The sequence below is a fragment of the Gymnoscopelus microlampas genome, assembly GCF_963454915.1.
Source record: "Gymnoscopelus microlampas genome assembly, chromosome: 18".
Taxonomy (NCBI): domain Eukaryota; kingdom Metazoa; phylum Chordata; class Actinopteri; order Myctophiformes; family Myctophidae; genus Gymnoscopelus; species Gymnoscopelus microlampas.
Genome location: NC_139955.1, coordinates 21,730,768 through 21,753,740, shown reverse-complemented (window position 1 = coordinate 21,753,740; position 22,973 = coordinate 21,730,768). Strand labels below are relative to the sequence as shown.

At 42.3% G+C, this 22,973-nt stretch overlaps 1 protein-coding gene across 4 annotated transcripts in view; it reads right to left on the bottom strand.

The window, feature by feature from the left end:
* Positions 1-22,973, bottom strand: part of atp8a1 (ATPase phospholipid transporting 8A1) — a 153,645-nt gene that overhangs the window by 38,512 nt on the left and 92,160 nt on the right. For all 4 annotated transcript variants that reach the window (XM_084042015.1, XM_084042014.1, XM_084042016.1 and 1 more), the window contains 4 exons: positions 19,805-19,869; positions 12,155-12,327; positions 8,480-8,663; positions 4,604-4,714 (listed from right to left, as the gene is read on the bottom strand). In XM_084042015.1, coding sequence (XP_083898141.1) covers positions 4,604-4,714; positions 8,480-8,663; positions 12,155-12,327; positions 19,805-19,869 — 533 coding nt within the window. The remainder of the gene's footprint in view (positions 1-4,603; positions 4,715-8,479; positions 8,664-12,154; positions 12,328-19,804; positions 19,870-22,973) is intronic.

Here is a 22,973-nt window from a genome sequence, read left to right as displayed (position 1 = left end):
ACAGTAATGTCTGTAATTTGAACGTTATTTTGGCCTCACATCTACAATTGCCTTACTATGCATTATGAGGCAAACTGAATGAAATTTAAGCTGTTCTTTGTGTGGACATTGGGTGCCACTTTAGTTTTCAAAGGCCTGGCTTATCCCACTGTTAATACCCTGTGAATTAGCCTAGAGAGATGTATCAGAACATATCTAATACTAAAATTGGCATGTGGGTAGACGGTGGTTAGTCATGAAAAACATGATGTTACTTGGTGTAAAAATGTCACAAGTGTGACATCCGTGACGTGGTGCTTAACATCTAGTGTACAACATTTACAATGCTCTTAAACACTGTATGTTACAGTATGTGTCAGGTAGATTTTCATTTAATGTTTGAGGTATATAGTCACCATACTGTGTTGTTTAATGTTACTAGACAAAGGAAACCTGTGAGGGATCTACTAAAGCATGGGCATGGATGTTGATGATGTCATAACCCGTACCACCTTCACCTCACTCAACACCAGTGATGCCACTTTACATGATTTAACGACTTATCAATTTAAACCCTATATAATTTGTTGACCGGTGTCCCACAGGAGTCTATACTAAGCCCCCTACATTTTTCCCTCAATACCAAATCTCTTCACTGATCATGTAGATCTGCTATTGTGGTCAAAATGTTCACCACATAATAGGTGGTTAATAGGACCACATCACCAAAGTCACTCATAAGGTTCGGAAGCAGTTTTCCACAGTGCTTCAATTCACAGGAAGAAACAGTTTCAAGCCATGGTCCAAAACCAGATGCTGCAGCCGACTGCAGGAGCAGGTCAAAAGACCAACAGTATGTGCATACATGATGAAATCTGAATCCAAAGACCTACAGTATGTGCATGTATGAAATCTGAAGGGTTCAACAGGGATTCACCACGGGACATCAACAATGACAACACTGGAGTGGGAGTTCGGAGGTCAAGTGGCAAAGAAAGAGGATGACAAAGGGGATTTTAAAGGGCTCATATTTCCACTGCAAGTTGTGCGGCAACAGCACAGTATGACCTGTGAGTTTCACAAACACGCTAGGGGCATTTTTTTTTCAGATGGTGGCATTCTCATGACATATGGCTCATCGTCTGTTGCCAATGAATAGCTGACATGGGAGTGTGCTCTATAGTGAACCACTGTTTAGTGATGTCTCACTCCAGAGCAGAGAAAGGGAAGAGAGAGGAGGCGTGTAATTGACTGTCCTTCCATGGTGGACCCCCTCAGGCTGAACGCTCAAGCCATAGGAATGTGTGTGTAATTGTGTGTGTGTGTGTGTGTGTGTGTGTGTGTGTGTGTGTAATTGTGCGTGTGCGTGTGTGTGTGTGTGTGTGTGTGTGTGAGAGAGAGATTTTGTGCGTGTGTCTGTGTGTGCGTTGGGAACAGTTCTGAAAAATATCCGTGTACTGGACCGAATAAGAACTTGGATTGATTCCAAGGGCATGATTCATGAGGCTTGTGTTATTTGTGACAAGTGCAGTAAATACAGTAAATAGTAGCCATATCTCTCCTATCCGCCTATTAATAATAGCAATGCGAAGAATATAAAAGCTTCAGCACATTAATCACTAGTAGCATTTTAATTCAGTGATTTATAACAAAAGGCCAATCCCATAATGCTTGGTTACTAGTATATACATAGGGGACATGATACAGTGGCATGTTGGAGGAATGACAGCAAATGGAACAATTTTGCAGCATCCCAATTCTGGGCATGTCATAATAGGCGAACATTGGGCGAAAATAGCTGAACATCTGGCGAAAATAGCCTTCCTTTTAATTTAACTTGTGTTCTCGCCATGGTAGTACACGTACTGAAGCTGAATATAATGTACATTCCTTCTTTCTCCATTTTCCAAGCTCACACAATAAGAGCAAACATTATTCTCATCAGCACCTTTAGTTGTTATCCATAAAGAATATGTCTCTATATACATAATAGTACCAGAGAAGTTGCAGGCAAATTATATTCCCATTTCATCCTCTCAACTTGTTGTCTAACTGTATTAGGTTATATACAGCAAATATATACAGCCCCCCCCCCCCCCCCCCCCTCCCCCTTGGTGACTCTTGGTGACTACTTTAGGGACCTTAAGGAGATGCTAAGCTGCTCCAGAGGTGCCATTTCCTTTAGACAAGAGCATGGCCTGTAGATCAAACCCTCCAAGCGAGGCCTATGATACAGTTGGTGCTGATAGCAAGTCCTTAACTTGTCAGGTCGTACCTCTGAACCTGCTATCAGCACTGGGCCTGGTTTCTGTCAAACGCGATCACACCACTGTTGGGAGCTAAATTCCCATACCGATATCTACATACATACATATACACACACACACACACACACACACACATATATATATATATACATATATACATATACACACACACACACACACACACACACACACACACACACACACACACACACACACACACACACACACACACACACACACACACGGTATATATAAACCATACACAGACAGAGAAACAGATAGACAAGAGAGACAGAGAGAGAGCGAGAGAGAGAGCTCAGCAAAAAAGCTTCCTGGTACTTAGTTATGCCAAAGTTAGTTTCAAATCCAAATGAAACAATTTGAGTCCTTTCTTCATCCAGACAGACAGTTTGAAAGTTGAGAGGGAGAGAGAATCAAGCCTTGGCCAAAAAGAGGAACCTTTAGCTCTAAAGATTGAGGAATGAATCACTGCTACTAACATTACTGTATCGCTGGGCACAAAACCTGTACTGTCAGTTAACTACATCTCCATCCACCAGCAGTCTAAACAAGGTATGGCAGACATTTCTCTCCCCAGCATGTTTTCAGCTCCTCCTGGCGATCCTGAAGTGTTCCCAAGCGAGATGAGATATAGAGATATAGAGTCCTGGATCTACTTTAACTCTTAACAGTTGGATGTAGACGTGATCAGATGCTCAAAACAACTCAACTGGTTGCTTACAATACAAAGGAGCATTGGCTCTACTCTGAGGTCTTCACCTTATCTCAAAGGCTAAGCCCAGCCACTCTATGGAGGAAACTCGTTTACGCTACTTGTACCTGCGATTTCAATATTTCTCGTTCTACCTAAAGCTCATGACCATAGGTTGGGGTTGGAATGTCCACTGTCGACTGGTAAATCAAAAGCTTTGCCTTCCGGCTCAGCTCCATCTTCACCACAATGGTCTGCTACAACGGCCACATTAGTGTGGACGCTGCGTCAATCCACCTGTCCATCTCACACTCCATTCTACCCTTACTTGTGAACAAGATCCCGAGGTATTTGAACTCCTTCGCTTGGGGCAGCAACATAGCCTAGACTTTGAGGTGCTGATTGCTCATCCTGACTGCTTCACACTTGGCTGCAAACTGCCCCAGTGTGTGCAGGAGGTCACGGTCTGATGAAGGCAGCAAGACCACATCATATCACAAATAGCGCCGTCTCGAATCCCGTTTTTTAAGCTTAGGATATTCTGTGCATTTCCCAAGCAAATATCTGAATACTGCCTCTAAATTGAAAAGCCAATACATCAAATTCAGGCGCTTGGGGTTGAGATTGCCATCTCCACATACTGTAGGGTGAATATGGTACTTTGCTGATTGAGAGCCACTCAAATAGACCAAACACACTGCTATATCTTCTGTGTAAAAGCAGGAAATGCCAACTTGTGGAAGTTGCATTTTAGGTGATAATCCATGCAGGTAAAAACATATTTTCTAGCACATTTCTTATTAGTTAGTTAGTTTTTAAAAAGTAGTTTTGTTCAAAGAGGTGAAAAAAAGATTGCTTTGACCATTTTGCCAAAGGGGAGAACAGACAGTCACAGACAGTCACTCCCACACAACACTAGCCAAAACACCCCAAAACAGCCAGCAGCATATCAACATTGTGAGCATATTGAAAGCAGATACACTCCTTGTCAGCTCTGCGTGCACAAGTGACATGGCTGTGTGCAATGATTAAAATATAAAAAATGAAGCATCCGAACATTCCAATTATGTTCGAATAGCAAATGACTTTTTAATGACATTTGGTTTTAACCAAATCCTTCTTAATTTTCATTGGCCTGAATTGTATATCCTGCATTGGCTGCCTCTGCTGTCTACATACTTGTAACAGGCTAAGAATTAATTAAGTACAATACCAACAGCATGAAAAGAGACTTGTAAGATTGCGTGCAAGTTAGCCACACCCTGCGAGTACCTCAATTCCCTGTGTGCATCTACTGTATACTTCAGTGTTCTAATAACTGGCAGGGATTTCCTAAATGGCCAACTTCCAGTTAAGCTGGACTGTTACTAGAGAGTGTATGTGTGTGTGTGTGTGTGGGGGGGGGTGTGCGTGCGTACTCCTGTCTATGTATGTCAAAAGAGTGAGCTCACACGAGCCATTCACGCAAGGAGCCACACAAATTGGCAGGTAATGTGTGCAAGGCCAGTCACCAGAAACACAAACATGGAAACTCCAACACGGAAATCCCTGCTTTTACTTAATCATGTCATGCAGAAAATTCCCAATGCTTGCCATTCAGTGTTTCGCATAATTTTGGCATCTGTAGGGACTGTCTGAGACTCACCTCGATGATGTAGAGGACAATGTTCTTGTAGAAGCAGTACAGGATACACTTGGCCACACGGTTGTAGTTCCAGGCACCATGGACCAGCAGAAGATTCTTCAAGTATTTGAACTGAGTGGTATAGGAAGAACATTGTGAGCTAGTACTTAATCAACCACAGGGATTAAAGAAAAAACAAATCTCAAGGCTGGAAATTATTGTTGCTGTACCAATCTGTGATTTGTGCTACAATTAGCACAATATGTAGAATTGATGTTTAGGTATTATCATTCTAAACATACTGTATGTTCTTGCTGTTCTACATACAGCCAACCAGTTGAAGAAATTGCAGATTGAGGCTTAACCTTTGCTTTTATGAAATGTCCGAGACCATTAGAGTTGTATGGAAGATGCTTCTGAACATGTATTATATTGCTAATTTGACCCATTCTAACACTCTTTAACCTGATAACAAATGACTGAAATCAATCGTGGCGACTATCAATTTTAATCCATGCAGCCATCGTAGGACATCATATACTTCCAAAGGTGTAACAAAGAATGTAAACATCAAAAGACGACTAACGTGACTGTGTAAGTCACTCAAGTTTTTACACACTTTTAAGCGTTAACTCTTTGACTGGCAATGACGAAATTTCTTGACATATTTTGCTAAGGTGCAGTATGTCAATGACGAGAATGACGAGATTTTGTGTTTTCAGTGGTTTTCCACTAGATGGCGCTGTTCGCTCGCCTATGGGTCACCGTTAGGCTCTCCGTGAAGCAGAGGAGCAGCGGGTCACGTGAAAAAACAGCCCGTTTATTTCCTTGTTATTCGATTTGGGAAAATGGCCTTTTCTTTGTTTCTGCTGCTTTTTGGCGAAAACAGCCTACATTCAACTGCCCACAACTATGGAACGGATTATCGTGGCGGCTCGCTTCCCCCCCCCATCCCGATTCTTTGAGACTCGGATACGTCTTTTAAAGCGATCAGGGGATCGATCATACTGGGGATGAAAAATCGCTGGCAGTGGCATGGCAAATGTTTTATTTCTGGCAGTCAAAGAGTTAATAATAATTTCACTAGGTTGATATGTACATAAAATACATGGCTCCATACAATCTGAGATGCAGGCAATCCCTCCTGGAACAATGTAGTGTTAGCAGGAACTTTTGGATTAGAGAAAACAACACTCTTATCGCCACTGACAGCAGGAAGCAAAGAGGTTGCAGGGGAGTCGAGGGCAAGGTCTTCACTGATGCATTCCAGGCATTTTTAGTCACAGTTTGATTCTGCCAGACCTAGCCTGGTCTTAAGATGCTGAAAAGGGGAGCGAGTGGTGGGGGTATTGGTCTCCCAGGGCTTAGAGGGATAGTAAAATGGCTTTACGATAATCCCACCATTTGGGGCCTGTGGCGTACATCATATTTCAGCGCAATCTCTCACTGATAGCTGTGATTAGAATGCAGCATGAGGACTCACTGAGTCAAACATTTTCATCGTAACTTCCAGCAGACTATCAAAAAAAAACAAAAAAGCGCAGTGTGACTGTGGGCGCAGAAGCGTTTAAGCCAGTGGTTCTCAAACGTTTTCATGTCAAGGACCCCAAAAATGATATGTATTTGGCTGCGGACCCCCCCAACCTCAACATATTTTGTGCCATGGATTAAAAAAAATTGCAGATCTACAAGCTCATAGCGCAGCACTCGGTGCCGTGCTATGAGCTTGTAGATCTGCTATTTTTGAATAGCCAAAGCGTAACATATGGTTAAGTGGTTAAAATGATTGTGACGCTATATTAACTCATTTTGCTGGGGACCCCCTGGTACCTGACCTCACTTTGCTAACCAATGGTTTAAGCTAAATCCTCCCGTACTTTCTAAAATAAAACTGGAGGAATACAGTAGGTCTCTATTAAGTTTTAAAAGCAAACGTCTAGGTAAAAGTCTTGCTTATTTGAAGGCCAGCGTGTCTTTCAGTGGAACAGCAGGGGGAGGCTGCAGTGTTCCTATAGGCAGAATGAAAGCAGAGCGGTGGCCTCCTGTTTGTCTGACCCTTGGTGTGGTGGGATCAAACAGTCCAGTTACCACATATGCAGGCTGATGACAGACAGACAGCAGAGGCGCCGGGGACTGGACCCCTCTCTCCAGCCTCCACTTCAGCTAAACAGATACCAGAGAGCTCTAAGACAACTGTGTCTAACTCGGAATCTGGGAGCGATAAAAGTCCAGTGGAGTGAATTACACCTAATGTTGCAACGTGTTATACAAAACCAGGGACGAGTAAAAAATAATCATTTAAATTGAAAGTCTGTACCTTCTCCACCCTGTATGTTATTTAAAGAGAGGGCTCAATGTTAATTAAAATAAAAAATGTATAAAGCAACACTAGTGTGACATTCATCTAATGTTGCAGCATGTGATTGCAAATAGCAAATACCGGTAGTAGAGTAAAAAATAAACAGTCCGGGAACAGTGCCCAGCTCTCCATGTTAGAAAAACAGGTTAGCAACAGGTTTAGCAGTGAACTACTGCAGTGCGACATTTAATGCTTCAGCACAATGATATAAACCAGAGGGAATCGGTTTAGAAACAGAAAAATAAGCCGTACAACTCCGAGGACTGATTTTATTATGCAGTGCGGCAACTTGCACAGGTAATACTCCATTACACCAATAAGGGAGAAAACACCACAAGTCTGCAGAGTAATTGAATCCAAACACTGGAACACAAGTTAAATGGATTATATGAGTCTGCCTGTCTTTGAGAGACATACACTTTCTAAATGTCATGCGGATGGAAGGGGCCACTTAAGACAAACCTAAGTCACTGTAAGAGTAACTGGATGCCAGAGTACATGGAATGTACTGTGTTTTAGTCTACCACTGACTTCTTGTATTCTCAAGCCCTGTGGCTATAATATAGGCACACACATGAAGCACAGGCCGGCACGCTGCAAGAAAAAGAACATGATATAAGAGAGAACCATGGCTTTTGTTACTGGCACAGTTGTGCTTGCTTATGTAGTATCGCGTATCAATTCTGAGTTTCAGAGATACTAGTTGCAGGGACACAAGAATGTGTTTACATGGAATTTTGTCGGGAGCAGAGTGGGGACTTGGATATCACCGCAGGTGCTGGAGCTCACCTGTATAAAGCTGCAGCAGCAACACTGATCTCCTGTTACGCACACTATTGACTTGGACTTTTTCTTTGCTCAACCTCATGGACCTACGTGCGGATTATAACAGTGTCAGTCTACTTTATGTGGATTATGCAGTCAACACGTGCTGAACTAATGTGTAAATAATAATAATTTGTTTGTTTTCTATGATTGATTGACTGAAGCACATGAAATCCTAATGTTTATGGAGATGTCGAGTTGACACTTTGACCCTCCCTCAACACACACCAGCATGCTCCACGCAAACACCCACCTAGTAACCTGTTATTGCCAAGATTCATCTCCAGATACACCAGTTGGATTGACTGTTGTTCCCGTACACTGATCAGGAACCACACATACTCCTACTGGATGAAGATCAAATCCCCCAGAGCAGTCTTTACCTCAGCAAAGACCTTTCCTACTGTCAGTACCAATAAAGTAACAAGAGCTCAGCTTTGTGAGAAGAGCAAAACATTTGACTGTGAACGATACCGTAAATTCTGGTATTCATCCATTCGGAGAACAACTCCTAAGCTTAGTTGCTACATGTGATCTTTTCAAAAATGTTCTGTTTACAGCAGTCAGTGAAATACACTTTATATACAGTAGATATGTACTGTATAAATGCATTTATTTCAATGACCCATGATATTAAAGCAGTTACTAGTACCATTTAGCACACAAACACACAGACACACTATATATAGATATAATCCCGCTATCCTCCTCACCTGTGCAATGGAATAGTCAGAGGAGTTGGCTGCCTGCAGACCCTCATTGCCAGAGATCCCCACACCAACATGAGCTGTCTGGATCATGCCGACATCGTTGGCACCGTCACCAATGGCCAGCGTAATCACCTTTACCTGCTTCTTCACCATCTCCACCACCTCTGACTTTTGAAGAGGAGAGACTCTGCAAGGGAGAGCAGACACACATGAAAACACTGAGACGTTATGTGAAGGATATCTGGTTACATTGCACTTTACTGTGGTCTTGTTCCAGCGTATTAGCTTGCACATCAATGAGTTGGAAAGGCATGGATTTATTCTTCAGTATCAATATCCGTACTGTGTAGGAGGGAGGGAGGGAAAGGGGAAGGGAATCAAATGAGTCAACTTAAACGAACACCACAACTCACTCTTTTACAGTGCACTTTATATTTCTACCTACTCTGATGTATCAACCACTTAAACCCTACATACTTCATTGTTTAGGGTGTAATTACTGTGGTATACTATTGTTCATTATTGATGGTGTTTCTTTTTTGTGTGATGTTTTTACCTTGCTGTATCTACAGTACTTCTCTTGCCCTGCAACTGTATCTTAACTGGTGTGCTGCCTCTGGCGACAAATTTCCCCCGCAGGATCAATAGGGGTCTGTACTTGGTCCCATCCTTTTTCCACAAGGTTTCCCAATGTGACATGTTGTGAGTCTGTAGATCTCCCATTTTCAACAAATGTTTGTTTATTTTAACTGAATGTTTGCCTATTATGACATATCCAGAATTGAGACGCTAGGGTTCATCCTATATTAGAATTGTCTGGTGGGCCACGACCATGTCACCATGACTCAGATATAACCATAAACAAACCCGATACGCCCATATATAGGCAGTAACACGGCCACATCACTATGACTCAGACATAACCGTAGACAAACCTGATACGCCCATGTATAGACAGGACTAGGGCCACGTCACTATGGAATCTGAATCACTAACTTTTTGGATTTTGTCTCGTGATGTTAATGCAGAGACATAACTTTGCAAATTGTATATCGACTTGGTGCACAAACAGCAACACCACACGTACGTGAGTACAACCTGCCACAGACATAATTATGGACAGTAGACAATACAGCCTACACATATCATGGAGCACGTGGATGCATTTAAATCAATTTTCTCACAGGAAAATCTATTTCAGACTTTCCCCTATTGAGCAAATTGAGGTGCACATAGAAAAACAGTTATTCAGAGCAAGTCATGAGATCAGCGTTATTGCAAACCCCAAAGCTCTTCCTCTGCCTCATACACCAGAGTGCAGGGGTTGAGGCAGGCCGGCAGACAGTCAGGCGTGCCAACAGTGTGTGCACATACAACTGCCTCCGGGTAGGTGGATGACACTCAACACTGAACACGAGGGGTGCCTTCTGTGAAATATTTTCTCCAGGCATTACCCAAAGCTATTTATCTCATTTTCTGGAGGGTAATTGCAGATGACATACGTTTCCCCCCTTCCCCTTGTCTGGTACTCTCTCCCTCCCTGTAGACCCCTGTCTGACCAACTTAACCTCCCTGACTGGGCCCATGAAGTTGATCCAGTCAATGTGTGATGGATTTGGAAACGTCCTCCTACTCCTCCATTTTATGCATTTGAACATTTTGGAGGAAAAAGAAAAGAGAGAAAGTGAGCAGTTCACTCCTCCAAGTTTTTTTCCCATTTTTTTTTTTCAATAGTTAGATTACAGTATGAAAGCTGAGAAGGAAACAGTGCAGGGGAGCCACAGGAGAGAAGCAGGATTCAGTACTATAGGCCAGGAAACAGGCAGATGATGTGGGTCTTTTACCACTAGGCCATCACAGTACTTCACAATGTATTTTCTTTCTCTACCTCAGTGACAGCAAGCCTCAGGGCCTCCTGCAACACAGCTTCCTATCCGCAGAGTAGACATAATGGAGGTTACGTACAGAACAGCCTCTCCTCAAGAAATGGTGGTTGGTGCACAGGCTGGATGTCAACCTTTCTTGAGTTGGATGATTTCAACGCAACTGTTTATGGTCATGTTCTCATGGTTAAACAGACCTCATTCATTGGCTCAGGTCTGCCAGTGAACAAAGAGTGAGTGACAGGACCAAGGAAGGCAGGTACAGCATAACACTTATGTCATGCATTGAGTCATGGCGGTGGCACCTATAAGTTTGTTATTGTTTGAAGAACATGGCACAGACTTCTGGGGCCCAGACCTCGTCATGGTCACTTGAGCAAAAAAGTCTTTACTGTATGTAGCTTGGGGGTGGTCAACACGGCGCACCTTCATAATTTTAAAAATGCATGTTATTTTATTTGACCATATTTTATATTGCTGCCATAAACCCCTTAATGGGCAGTACAACATGTCTTAATTTCAGATGATGTTTTTTAATAGCTTTTAAAATCTGTGACCTAGTTTGCTTCTGTGATGCACTGACACTAGAATTAATAGTTATTATTGTGGGTCAACACTACCAAATACTACCCAGTAAGTATAAAATATGCAATCAGGTATTGATAAATGAACTACTACAAAAGGCGACTCTTCGTCTCTGATCCTTTCCTCTTTTCAAGTAGTTTTTCATGCTGGAAAAAACAGAATTATTTTTTCTAACGCCCAGATTTTTAAATGCCCCCCCTTTACTGCCCAGAAAATGAATGCCCCCCTTTTCACAAAAATATGAATGGTTCCAACCTTAAGAGTTTCTGAGCCAAAATGTAATACGGCAGTCCATTCATAGGCTTGGAGCAAGTAATTTGTCAATCATTAGGCTACAGTTAGCTAGTACCTTCTAGTGTACGTAGATACATGTTCTTTTTTATTATTATTATTATTATTTTTATTCAAATTTCCATCTTTAATGACACAAGTTTATTACAAAACTACATTTTAAGCCCCTCTGTTTCACCCAGTGCCAATTATCTAAGTGATCCTGGGCGCTACACTCCCCCCGCCAGCCTAGGGAGCCCAGAGCCGAGCTCATGCCTCCTTCAATGCATGAGAGCCAACTGACCTTCTATTCACCCGACAGGGGGGAGTTTCCCCAGTAGGACGTAGCGCGTGGAAGGAACACGTTATTCCAACCAGTTCCTTTCCCCTCCATCAGTCGCCCCGGCTGTCATGGGGGAGGCGGTAGCGACCAGGATTACTACATGTTTTTGTGAGGGTATTACCTACCCTAGGAGACACGGGGAGAACATGCAAACTCCACACAGAGTAGGCCCTTTAACCAACCCCACCTAGGGTATGGGCGCTGATGACACGGAGGAGAAGACACGGCCCCCAGTGCCCACAGCGTCCCCGGCGGGAATCGAACACAGGTCTTTCTAGCTGTGAGGCAACAGCGCTACCGACAGCGCCACAGAGCCCCTTTTCTGGCCCAATTTTTAATGCAAAAAATATTAAAGACCCCTTTTCTACAAATATTCAAAAACAGATGATCCAGATTTTGAGGCCTAGTCCTGTACATCTATATTGCATTTGTATATTGCCCCCCAACCCCCCTCCCCTCTATGTATTTGTTGGAGAGAAGACATGACATGGCGGATTGTCTCTTGTAACGTTTGGCAACAACAGGCTTTGATTCTATGAAATGATTTTTAAGCAAAAATGTTTAATAGTTTCACAGATTCCTCTGACCAACCCTTACCTGCAGCATATGACTGCTTTACAGGACAGTGCGAGGTCCAGGAAGTACTGTCGTGCTCCAAATGTGAGGGCGTATTTGAGGGTCTTGCCATCGATGATGAGGGCAAAGTCGTTTTCCTTGTAGAGGGCATCTCCCAGCATGCCACAGTGGTAACTGAGGGTCTCTCTGGTTCCCTGTATCGACAAGAAGTTTAAGGCATTATTGAGTGTGTATTTATGAACTATATGTTATGGTATAATGAAATTAAGCTATAACCGTCTTTGACATTTTCTAGCTTTCAGTCCTCTTCTATATTAAATGCCTTAGTGCAGTAATACTACCGTGTTCTTCTTAACATATGGAAATGTTTTGCAAGTCAATTCAGATTCGGTAGAGATGACAAAATATCACACAATGATGGAATGTAAGAAAATACAGAAACATAACATACATACGTAGGAGCCATGCTCCATTTGGACTGTTTTGATGGTTCATTAAAAGATTAACTGCATAATTTATGATGCATCAATAGCACAGCAATTATGCTTTTGCTGCACCATTATTTCATTCTCAGCTTCCCAGAAGGATTCATCTGCGTTCTCAAGCTACTTTTTAAAAATGCAAAAGAGTCCTGTATGCCAGCTGATTTTTTTTAAGTGGAGCCCAGGAATATTCCCATGGGTTAATTAAGCCTGGATGCTTTTAATCACCCCTGATGTGAAAAATATGGTTCCTCAACTGGACATTTTTTGTTAACAGCTGTGACAGCATGGCTTGTTTTCACCTTGTGAATCTCTGTGGTTTTTATACTTTATGTCTGTGGACAGATTGTCATTCGTGTCACAGCTATGCAAGATGCAGTCACAAAACATTACAGGTATGTAAGTTGAGATCACAATGAAGGCTGAGTACAAAGATGGGTGAGGTCTGAGTGAGGGCACTGGAAGTAGGGGGTAAACTGGTACTGGCTAGCTGATTTCAGCAGGAATTGTGAGGAGAGAGAAGGTGAGTGGAACTGGTGAAACAGAATGATTGATTGATTCTTCACTGTGTCATTGGAGCGCTGGAAACATTTTAAACCAGTTCAACTTTTTTGAGTAGCGCGTCACGCCCGTCATGCTGCGACAACTGTCGGCGACAGCTTGTATCTTCATGTTGCTTCATGTCGGTTTGTCACCAAAGTGTGAACACGGCATTAGTAACCGTAATGCCAATTAAAAAAGTCAACTATATGATCAGTATTTGACCAGTACCTTATCACTCCACCCGCCCATGGAAATTGGTATATCAGTACTGACATTGGTCTTTGGTCTTCCCATGCTGAATTCACACCAGCAGCGATATTTTACTTTCTCGTTCTGATGCCTGAAGAAGGTCCATTGACCGAAACGTTCTGAGAATGTGGCACGGTTTAATGCATTGTCTACGGAGAGGAGCATTGATTGAATATTGATTGAATACTTTATTTAGAAGTTTGCAGACAAAAAGCACATTAAAGTACAGTTCAAATACAAGGTCAACTAAATAGGATAAAAAAAAGCCCAAGAAAGCCACTGGCTTGTTTCAATTGGGGTCTGCCGCATTCCCCTCAGAGGTAGGAGGCGGAGCCAGCAATGAAACAAGGAAGACATGAAACAACGCCTTTGACGTCATAATTTCAACATTTTACTGAGAAATACAAAGAAGACAGGGTATTTTTGCCACACTAACTGAACTCCTAAGATCAGAACAATTGGATTGGATTGAGAAACCAGAAGTACAGATACTAAACAACAATGTTTAGTATCACAATGTGTGGCACAAAATGATAGACAGATGATACATTACTGTATAGATCAATCCATTCTCAGAGATCCAGTCATTTATTAGTCTTTAAAATCAACAGGGGTTGTTAAAGAGATAAGCCTGGTCTTTTCTACAGAATAGCAGCTGTCCATGTTTTTCCCTCGGATAAATGAGTTGAAGTTCATCATATGAATGGCCCTCATTCAGCAGTTAGATCATATTTATGTATTTAAATACAGCTGTGATGACAAGTGATGATGAGAAGCTATAAATATGAGTATGAGAACAGGATTAAGCCCCAAACCAGCATCCTTCCTCGCATCAGGACAGCCTGGGATAACCGGAAGGGTGAGAACAACATGTCCTCCAGATGGCAATGCCTGTCTGATGATGTAAGGGCAAAATGGCCACCGTGAGAATATGGTCCATGGGCCGCTCAACAGCTCCGCTGGAGCAGCAAGAGGAGAGGTTAAGGCCTTTCTTTATCCAAGGTCACCTCGGTGGTAGATGGTGAGAATGAAAACCACAATCCAAGACACGTTTGAGTGTGTACATTATCAGCCATGTGAGTGAGTGAGTGAGTGAGTGAGCGAGCGAGCGAGCGAACGAGTCTGAGTGTGTAGATTAAATGTTTTTGAGGGCATGCATGTACAATACAATCGACTAAACTTCTACATTGTGTTAGACCTCAGTGGTATCGGCACCTGAAGTTACACACCGACCTAACATGCAAAAGCAGATGCTCAAAACAAGACATCAAACATGACTTGATCGCCGTGAACAGGAGGCCGAGGGGGGGAAGGAAGGAGGAACGGGCGGGTCTTGCCCGGTGTGGTGGTCAGATACCTCAGAGCAGTTTGATTGTACCAACAGGACCAGGCAATCCTCGCTTAGCAAAACAAAGTTCTGAAACCAAAGCTTAAAGGAAATATTTGGAAAGGCAGGCTTCACATTTCATGAAGCGGGACAGAAAAAGTGAGAGAAATGGCGAGTACAAAGAACAAGACAAAGAGAGGGGCAGAAGAGTGGAGAGAGAGACAGAGACACAGTGAGAGGCATATGAGCAATAGAGAAGTGCAGCTGTGAGGACTTCTCCACATGACTACAGCCAACCCTGATGGGGGTCGGAAAAAAGTTGTGTGTGTGCACTTGAAAAACATCAATTGTTTTAAAGCCGAGTAAATTTACAGTAATCAATATTACACAAGTGTTCTTTACTTTTATTATTGCCATGAAAATGAGGTTTGTAAAGTACTTTCCCTGGTGATACGACACGTTGTGAGCTTACAGATTTGATCAATTATTTGAATAGGGTTAAGTGGTTAAATAAAATATTTATTTTATAATAAAAATATAATTTTTTGTTTTACAAAATATCAGTCAAAACATCGGAAATCGGTGGTATAGGACTCTCCAACATCGGGGCCGGCATCAGACCTAAACATCTGCCATTGGTGTGGTTCTAGTCCATACTTGGAAAGTATGTTAAGGTGTTCAGTGTGTTTAGAGTGCAATCTATCAATCACTTATTGTGATAAGCATAGTGTGCTATAACATCCATTTCCTCAAGTAGGGAGCTCATTTCCCCCATAATTTCCACTGAGGAATTTTAGCTCTAATGCTACATGTCTCCTTCTAAAGCCTCTTTGTTATGGCTATAATGGCTAGTTTAGCCTATGTGACTCACAAGTGTTTGGTTTGGGAGAGGGTATGTCGCGTACTTTCAGGCCTCTATAAGAGCTTCCCATGAAGTCCATTGAGCTCCATTGTTGATTTAGATCTTGAGTGATATGGCCAACAGGACGGGACACTTGTGATGGGGACGTTGGATGTAAGAAGGGGCATAATGTCATCATCTGTCTTGTGCAGGCTTAGAGGCACACAAAGAGGCATTTCAACCTGGCTAGAGGTGAATGAACATGCATGCATGCACGCATGCACTAACTCAACATTTTGCAGCATTCTTCGAATACAAAGGATTTCCTATGTTGTGTGCATGTACAAACACAAAGAAGCATTTGAAATGATTTCTTCCTATCCACCAAATTAGATGGAAATATGGCATAAACACAAAATTATGCGCTCGTACACACACACACACACACACAAATTACTCCTCCTGTCTAGATGTATTTCATCACCTGTTGTAGCGGATCAGACATGGAGAGTCAAACGAAAATAAATAAAAGAGAAAGTGATCCCAACATAATGTCTAGGTCTACTCACCTCTAAGCTAATGTCATGGTGGCAGACTGCTGCACAATTAATCACGATGCAAAAGCGGAACATAGACTACTGCCGTTTCCGAAAAAACACATTGCAATATTTAGTATCAGAGGAAGATGTGGTGTTCCTTTAGGCCTGAGAAACAAGGTATTTAAATTTTGTTATTTTTTTCTGTTCCATTTAGTGTAGCATAGTGGTTCTCAAACTTTTTGATTTCAAGAACCCCCCCATATCTCAGAGTGTACAAATGGAACCATTTGTACCCTCTCAGAGGGTCACTCGTAAGGGTCCATTTGGAACCCCCTCAAGGAACCATGAGGGTCCCTGGGCCACACTTTGAGACCCACTGGTGTAGCAGAGTGTTTCCAGTGAGCCAACATGTACAATATCAGCACCCAGAATGGAACAGAGCCTTCATTATGTAACACCTGTGAAGGAAGTAAGACAGAGGCCCAATTTCTTTACAATATGGCTGCTGTGCATAGAGCCATATTCGCAGTGTTTACGGGTGGGAAGCCGGAGAGGAATCATGTCCTCGTCGCACGCTGTACTGTCTGGTCCTTAGTTTGTTCAGCAAGCAGGGGAACTGGCGGAGATGGTGTGAACCTCTGCAGTCATTACACTCACTCTGTTCGATTCCTATGTGAAAAGAAAGGGCGACTCCATGTGTATCAGAGGAGGCATAGTCTACACTAGAGCCCTACGGACGTATCTGCCGATATATCAGTAAAAGATGTATTAGTATCGGACATACGTGTATGTTGTCTGATATGCGCCAGCATGGAAACTTTTCTTTTAGGTGACTGAAAACTGAAAATGTTCGTTTAGTGCCAGTCCCAATCTGTGATTTGTGAAACAGTGTGAAAGGAGCCCCCCCCCCCCTCCCCACAATAGCACTGTGTTGGCTAAACTAGCACAAAATGTAGAATATTACGTTGAGGTCAAATCAAAATATAAACCTATTTTCTTGCTGTTCTACATACAGCCAACCAGTTGAATACATTGCAGATTGAGGCTTATTCGAGACCATTAGGGTTTTAGGGACGATGCTTTTGAACATGAATTAATTTGCTAGCTTGACCAATTCTGATATTATTTAATCTTAAAAAAAATGATAGTGGCGACTGAGATCTTTAATAAATAAGCAACAAGGGGCCACAAAATTGTCTATAATATTCATCATTTGCAGCCACTTGCAGGCGGTTTTTAAATTCAGTTTTGGTTATTTCGAGTATAAAAGGACCTGCCCACCCACCCACTGTTATGTGTGCAGTACATAATCTACTAATTATGGACTTAATCTTCTTTTAGCATCATTGCCTGCCCACATGACTAAATTTGCTGAGTGGACAACAAAACTTCAGCAAAGAACCTAATCCTGATTTGCGGAACTACTTTCACTTTGCGTCTCCAGCAGTTGGCAAAGATTTAGTACAGACTGTGTTTTCGAGCGTTTTCAAGCCATCCAAAACTTTGTCCAGTCTTTGATAACCGTTTCAAAACACAGCAGCAAGAGGGGAAGACATGCTCCAATTACTCTCTTTCGCAACATGAGAGCCCTCCAGACTCCAAGCACCGCTGCCTGGCCCTCTGTTCAATGCCCCCCCCTCCACCCACTTCCATCCCCCTCCTTTCGATCCCCGTCGGAGGAGAGTTTCTCTCTTCGCATTTTAACCAGCAGCCTTATGTAAGCATCTGCGTAACCACAGGAGAATGGGAGCTGACATTTCAAAGACCTAGTCCGTGCATGCTTTCATGAATGCGTTGACCCAAACATTTTAACTCCACTCCATTTATCACGTTAACCCATATAGATCTGAGATGTATTTGGCCACCGACCCCCATCTCAAAATATTTTTTTCCAAGGACCCCCCCAGAAGCAAAGATTTGAGTAAAAAATGTTCCCTTTAATAAATATATATATATATATATATATATATATATTCAATTATTTGCACAAATGTTCGAGATTTTAAAAAAAACCTGCAGATCTACAAGCTCATAGCGCGGCACTCGGTACCGCGCTATGAGCTTGTATATCTGCTATTTTTGAATATCAAAAGTATAAAATATGGATAAAGTGGTTACACAGATGCGTTCCCGGTTTGAATGGGTTAAACGACTGGCTGACAGAGTGAAGGACGTCCATCATCACCCCCTGACCATCACACACACCGCCCCCCACACGCACGCACCTCTGCCCCCTCTCTCCATCTACTTCACCCCGAACCTGCCCTGCCTTTCTCCTGGTCCAACACTCTCCGTTCCAACTTGTGGCTCCTTCTTCTTGTGCGGCTCCCGTCCCTCGACTCCTCGTCATTGAGAGGAACAAGGAGAGTTTCCCCTTTCGATCCAAGTGTCAACAGGCAAAGTTCTCTCCCGCTAGGGATCAAACAGACGGCCCTGGTAGATGTTTTAAAAGATGTTAAAGGCAGATTTGGGATGTGTGGTTGTGTGTGCATGTGTGCAAGGGTCCCTGCGGCCAGTTCCTTTCCCTTTCACACCGGTTTTGTTCATCTTCATAGAAAAGAGGCATGTTGTGTCCTGGCTCCGTGCCTAGAGCCTTCCAGAGTATTTTACCTTCTCTACTACCAGACTATCCAGTAGTTTTCAAATATTTATATAATATATATCTTCGTTAAGGTATAACTACATACATTCTGCAAGGCCACAATGGCCTTTTTGTTTACCTGTAAGCGACATTCTTCTCCTAGAAAACACTGATGACTGATATTTGTGAATTTTAATTGACCATGATCTGGCTGATACGTCCAGTCCCCTTCATCCTGCAAAATCAGCCAGAGTCATCAAGCCATAGGACAAGATGGAGATTATGGAATCCTCCGGTTTGAGTCCTGTGACGTACTGTTTCGAACGTTTTTCTGACACAGGCACTTCCTCAATTCATACAGACTAAAGCAAATGGAACAACAGGACGGGCTGTCAAATGAGAAACATAGGATTTAGATTTAGAGCCAGATTTTGTGAGAAATAATCAACCAGATTTGTGAAAACAAGCCCAACAAAAGCGACTATGAGCACTTTAAACCTATATACAAATACATTGGATATTTGAAAAATAGCCGATCTACAAGCTCACGTTGTAGATTGGCTATCAAAGAAAAATCTTGAAAAAATATGAAAATTATGGAATATTTTCCAAATCCACACAGATCTTGTATGGGGGTCTATGGCACAACATATTTTCACTTTCCATGAAAATGTTTGAGAACATTTTCATGTATGTATTGGGTCTGCCCTCGATAGCATCCTAGTGAACTATCCTAGTGTGTAATCCTTGGTCGGAGATCAATCTATATAATAGTGTGAAAACCACAACGATATATGACAGCCGATTTCAAGAAATTGAAAAAATCCCTGCAGTGTGTAATGCGATCAGATGACTCCCCGACCACTTTAAAAGTCCTACAGTGTGTACCTGCCATAAATTGTACCCGAGTTGGCTCGGTGCTTGAACCGCTTTTTCACCCTCTACTTCAAATCTCTTTGCCATAAATAGCTGATCACTACAAATACAAATTAACATTTTCGCCTATTAGTCTATAATGTGCCCATTATTGCCCAAAATAGGGATGCAAGTGGTATGTGAGGTGAGTCAGAGAGTACGTAGAATTGTAAGCTGCTAGTGTTGCTACTTACATCAAGTGTGTCTTCATTGATTACAAGCATGCCCATGTTCTTGGTCAGCAGTTTGCAGGAATGTCCTACAAAACGGAGATGGAGGGTGAAAAAACATTTAATCAATACACTGCAAAATCCTGCATGTACTTTATACACACACACACACTTTCAAAAATAGTGAACATTTTTTAAATAATTAAAATTTGTGCAAGAAACGTCATAAAAGACCACAAAAAGGATAACAAAGTGTGCAAGGAAATATAAGAGCACAAAAACAGACTGTAGTCATGTAGTAAAAGAAAGTCTATTAAAGAAGTCTGTTTTAAGCAGTGATTTAAGAGAGAACTTCTCAGCCCGATCTCCTCAGGCAGGTCATTCCAAAGTCCAGGAGCCCTGGTGGCAAAGGCCCAATAACCTTTTGTCTTCAGTCTATACTTTGGAACAACCAACAGGACCCTACCTGAGGATCTCGGGCTGTACTCCTGATTATGGCGATAAAAGATCTGTGATGTAGAAAGGGGCTAGACAGAGCCGTTCCTTAAAAGTAATCAATGTTTTATGTGCCTGCAAACAAAACAAGCCCCCCGAGTTGGTCTTTGAGTCAACAGACTGTGTTCTATTTAGTCCCGATCTCGACGTCTCGTCTTTCCTAGCGGGAGCTCCTCCTCGGTCATCCCAGGCAGAAGAGCAGCCAGCCAGGGAGGAGAAAATCACACACACTCAGTGTGCGTTTATGGGTGTTTTAGTCAAGCTGTCACCACTTTACTAAACAATCGAGTTCTATTTTAGTCATGAAATAGAACATGTTGTTGCTCAGCTCAATCTTTCTTATTTTAACACCTACAACTGTTCGGTAAGGTTTTCATAGGATGTATTGTGTACAGTGATTGACAGCGTGTGCAAATACGCACAGCAGGTGAACAGGCGAATAAACACTTTTGTCCCAGTGACCAAAATCACGAAAAGAAAGCGACTAGAATATTATCGCCTCTCTAATGTGAACACACCTTCAGTGTACATTGGCATTCAAGATTTTGTAGTGTATAACAGATAACAAGGTGGACACACAGGCACACAGATAGATATAGAGACAACACAATACTAACACAAATGGAACACAAATAAAATAATAATAATAATAAGTATTCTAGATTAAAAACATTTTTTCCTGAAGTGACAGCATGTTTTTGTGGCTACTAATTTGAGGCTACAGCAAAGAGCTGATGTCTTGAGACATGACTAATGACTCTGGTTTACTGTGGTTTGTCAGCTTCCTGTTTTTACTGGTCAGTTACACCTCTGTTTGCCTAACGTGGCTCCCAGGGGAGTGTCCATCTTGGCGGTCTATTTGGGGTCACTCACAGGGTGGTAGATGCTCCCATAGGGGGCAAAGAGAAACGTCTCAATAACTCGGGACCAAAATCCACAGCCTAATCCCTCAGCAGTGTGAGAAGACTCCCATCTGTGGATGACCACATGAATATTTGTGGGTTTCATTGATTCCTGTTCTGTTTTTGAAGAGATTTTAGTTTCTTTAAGAGGGTTTACCATAAAAACACACATCTATGAAAGCATGGGTGGCAATTTATACGCAAGTGAAACTGAGATATGGGATTACGCACTTGTGTGCATGCATTCACACACGCATGCGCACACTCACACACACACACACACACACACACACGGGGGGGGGGGGGGGGGGGGGGATCTCGTATAAGGAAATGAGCAGGTTTCACCTCCGGAGCTCAACTCAACACCAGACCAGGTCAAGGTCTGGCTCAGCCAGAATGTTTTCTTAGGTACTAACTTCCACAAATTTGCCGCACGTGTGGAAAATGTCTCTCCCAGCTCAACATTGTCTCTGCCCCCCACACGCACACACACATACACACACACACACACACACAAACCTTCCTCTCTTTGTCAATTCTTGCCACTGCCCAACAATTTAACATGTTTACCTTAAGTTCATTTAACAGTGACCAGTGCCGTTCTGTGTTTTGTTTCTTCAGGGAAAGCTGGAATTCCTGGCCTTTTTCTGGCTCAGGCGGAACTAAACTGCGGTCCCGGAGGAGTTGGGGAATGTTTTAACAGCGACATACTAGTGTCACACAGGAACCACTGAGGTTCTTAGGGACCAACAATTAAAAGGAGCAAATTGCAGGGTTCAGTGATGGTGTGTAGTGGTTAAGACCCTGGTAGTGGACCCTCGCAGGAACTATCAGCCAAAGTATTCTGGTTTAAGCCAAACTTATACTATACTGTACATCACTCGCTGAAAATAAAAATGATTTTCAAGTAAGAAAGGCCATGCAATGCGTCTGAGTTATATTTGGTGAGCGACGTGGACCTACAGCAAATAAATTAGGCTTTATGCTTCCTCTATGCTGTCTCATCGTTTTCATACAATATTGTGGGCATTATGGCTTTCAGAATGGGGACTGGAATGGAAGTTGGGAGAAGGGTGTAGACAGACCAGAGACTGGACATGATGAATGGCAGGCAGGCGTAGCCAGGTCAGGTGTAGTCATGTTTGGCTTGGCAGATCAGGAGGTGTACTGCAGTGGTTCTTGAACATTTTCATGTCAAGAACCCACAAAGTGATATGTATTTATTTTCCCGCAGACCCCATTTTAAAAGATTTTGTGCCAGGGACCCCCATTTAGTTTAGTTTGTTTGAAAAGTATTAACATTCAGTTCAGTTAAAACTTAACGAGTATAACAAATAAAACACATTTTCAAGACTTAAACAATAAACATACTGTAATCACACACAAAAAACAAAAAAAACACCCACTAACTACAATATATAATAAACTACCTATACTATACTGGAACCTTTTCCAGTAACCAGTAAACCAGGTCCTTGTTAGACGCATAAATGTCTTCAAATGTTATGTAAATTGACTGAAATGTTCAGGTTATTCCATTGGGAAGCTCCAATTTATGTGAAACAGGGCCAAGAGCCCCTTCCCTCTAAACATTTAAATTTGAAGAGGCACACATTAGCAATACTAGCTCTTGTGCAAAGGTTATGTGTGTTCCCAACCTGTGTGAAATGTATTTTCTTTTTTTTAGCTAGTTTAAGCTGTATAAGATTTCATGGATCATGGTCAGTCTGGCCAAGGTGACCTGGGATTCCACTGGAAGCCAGTTTAGCTCACCAAACTGGTTGTTCTCAACATTA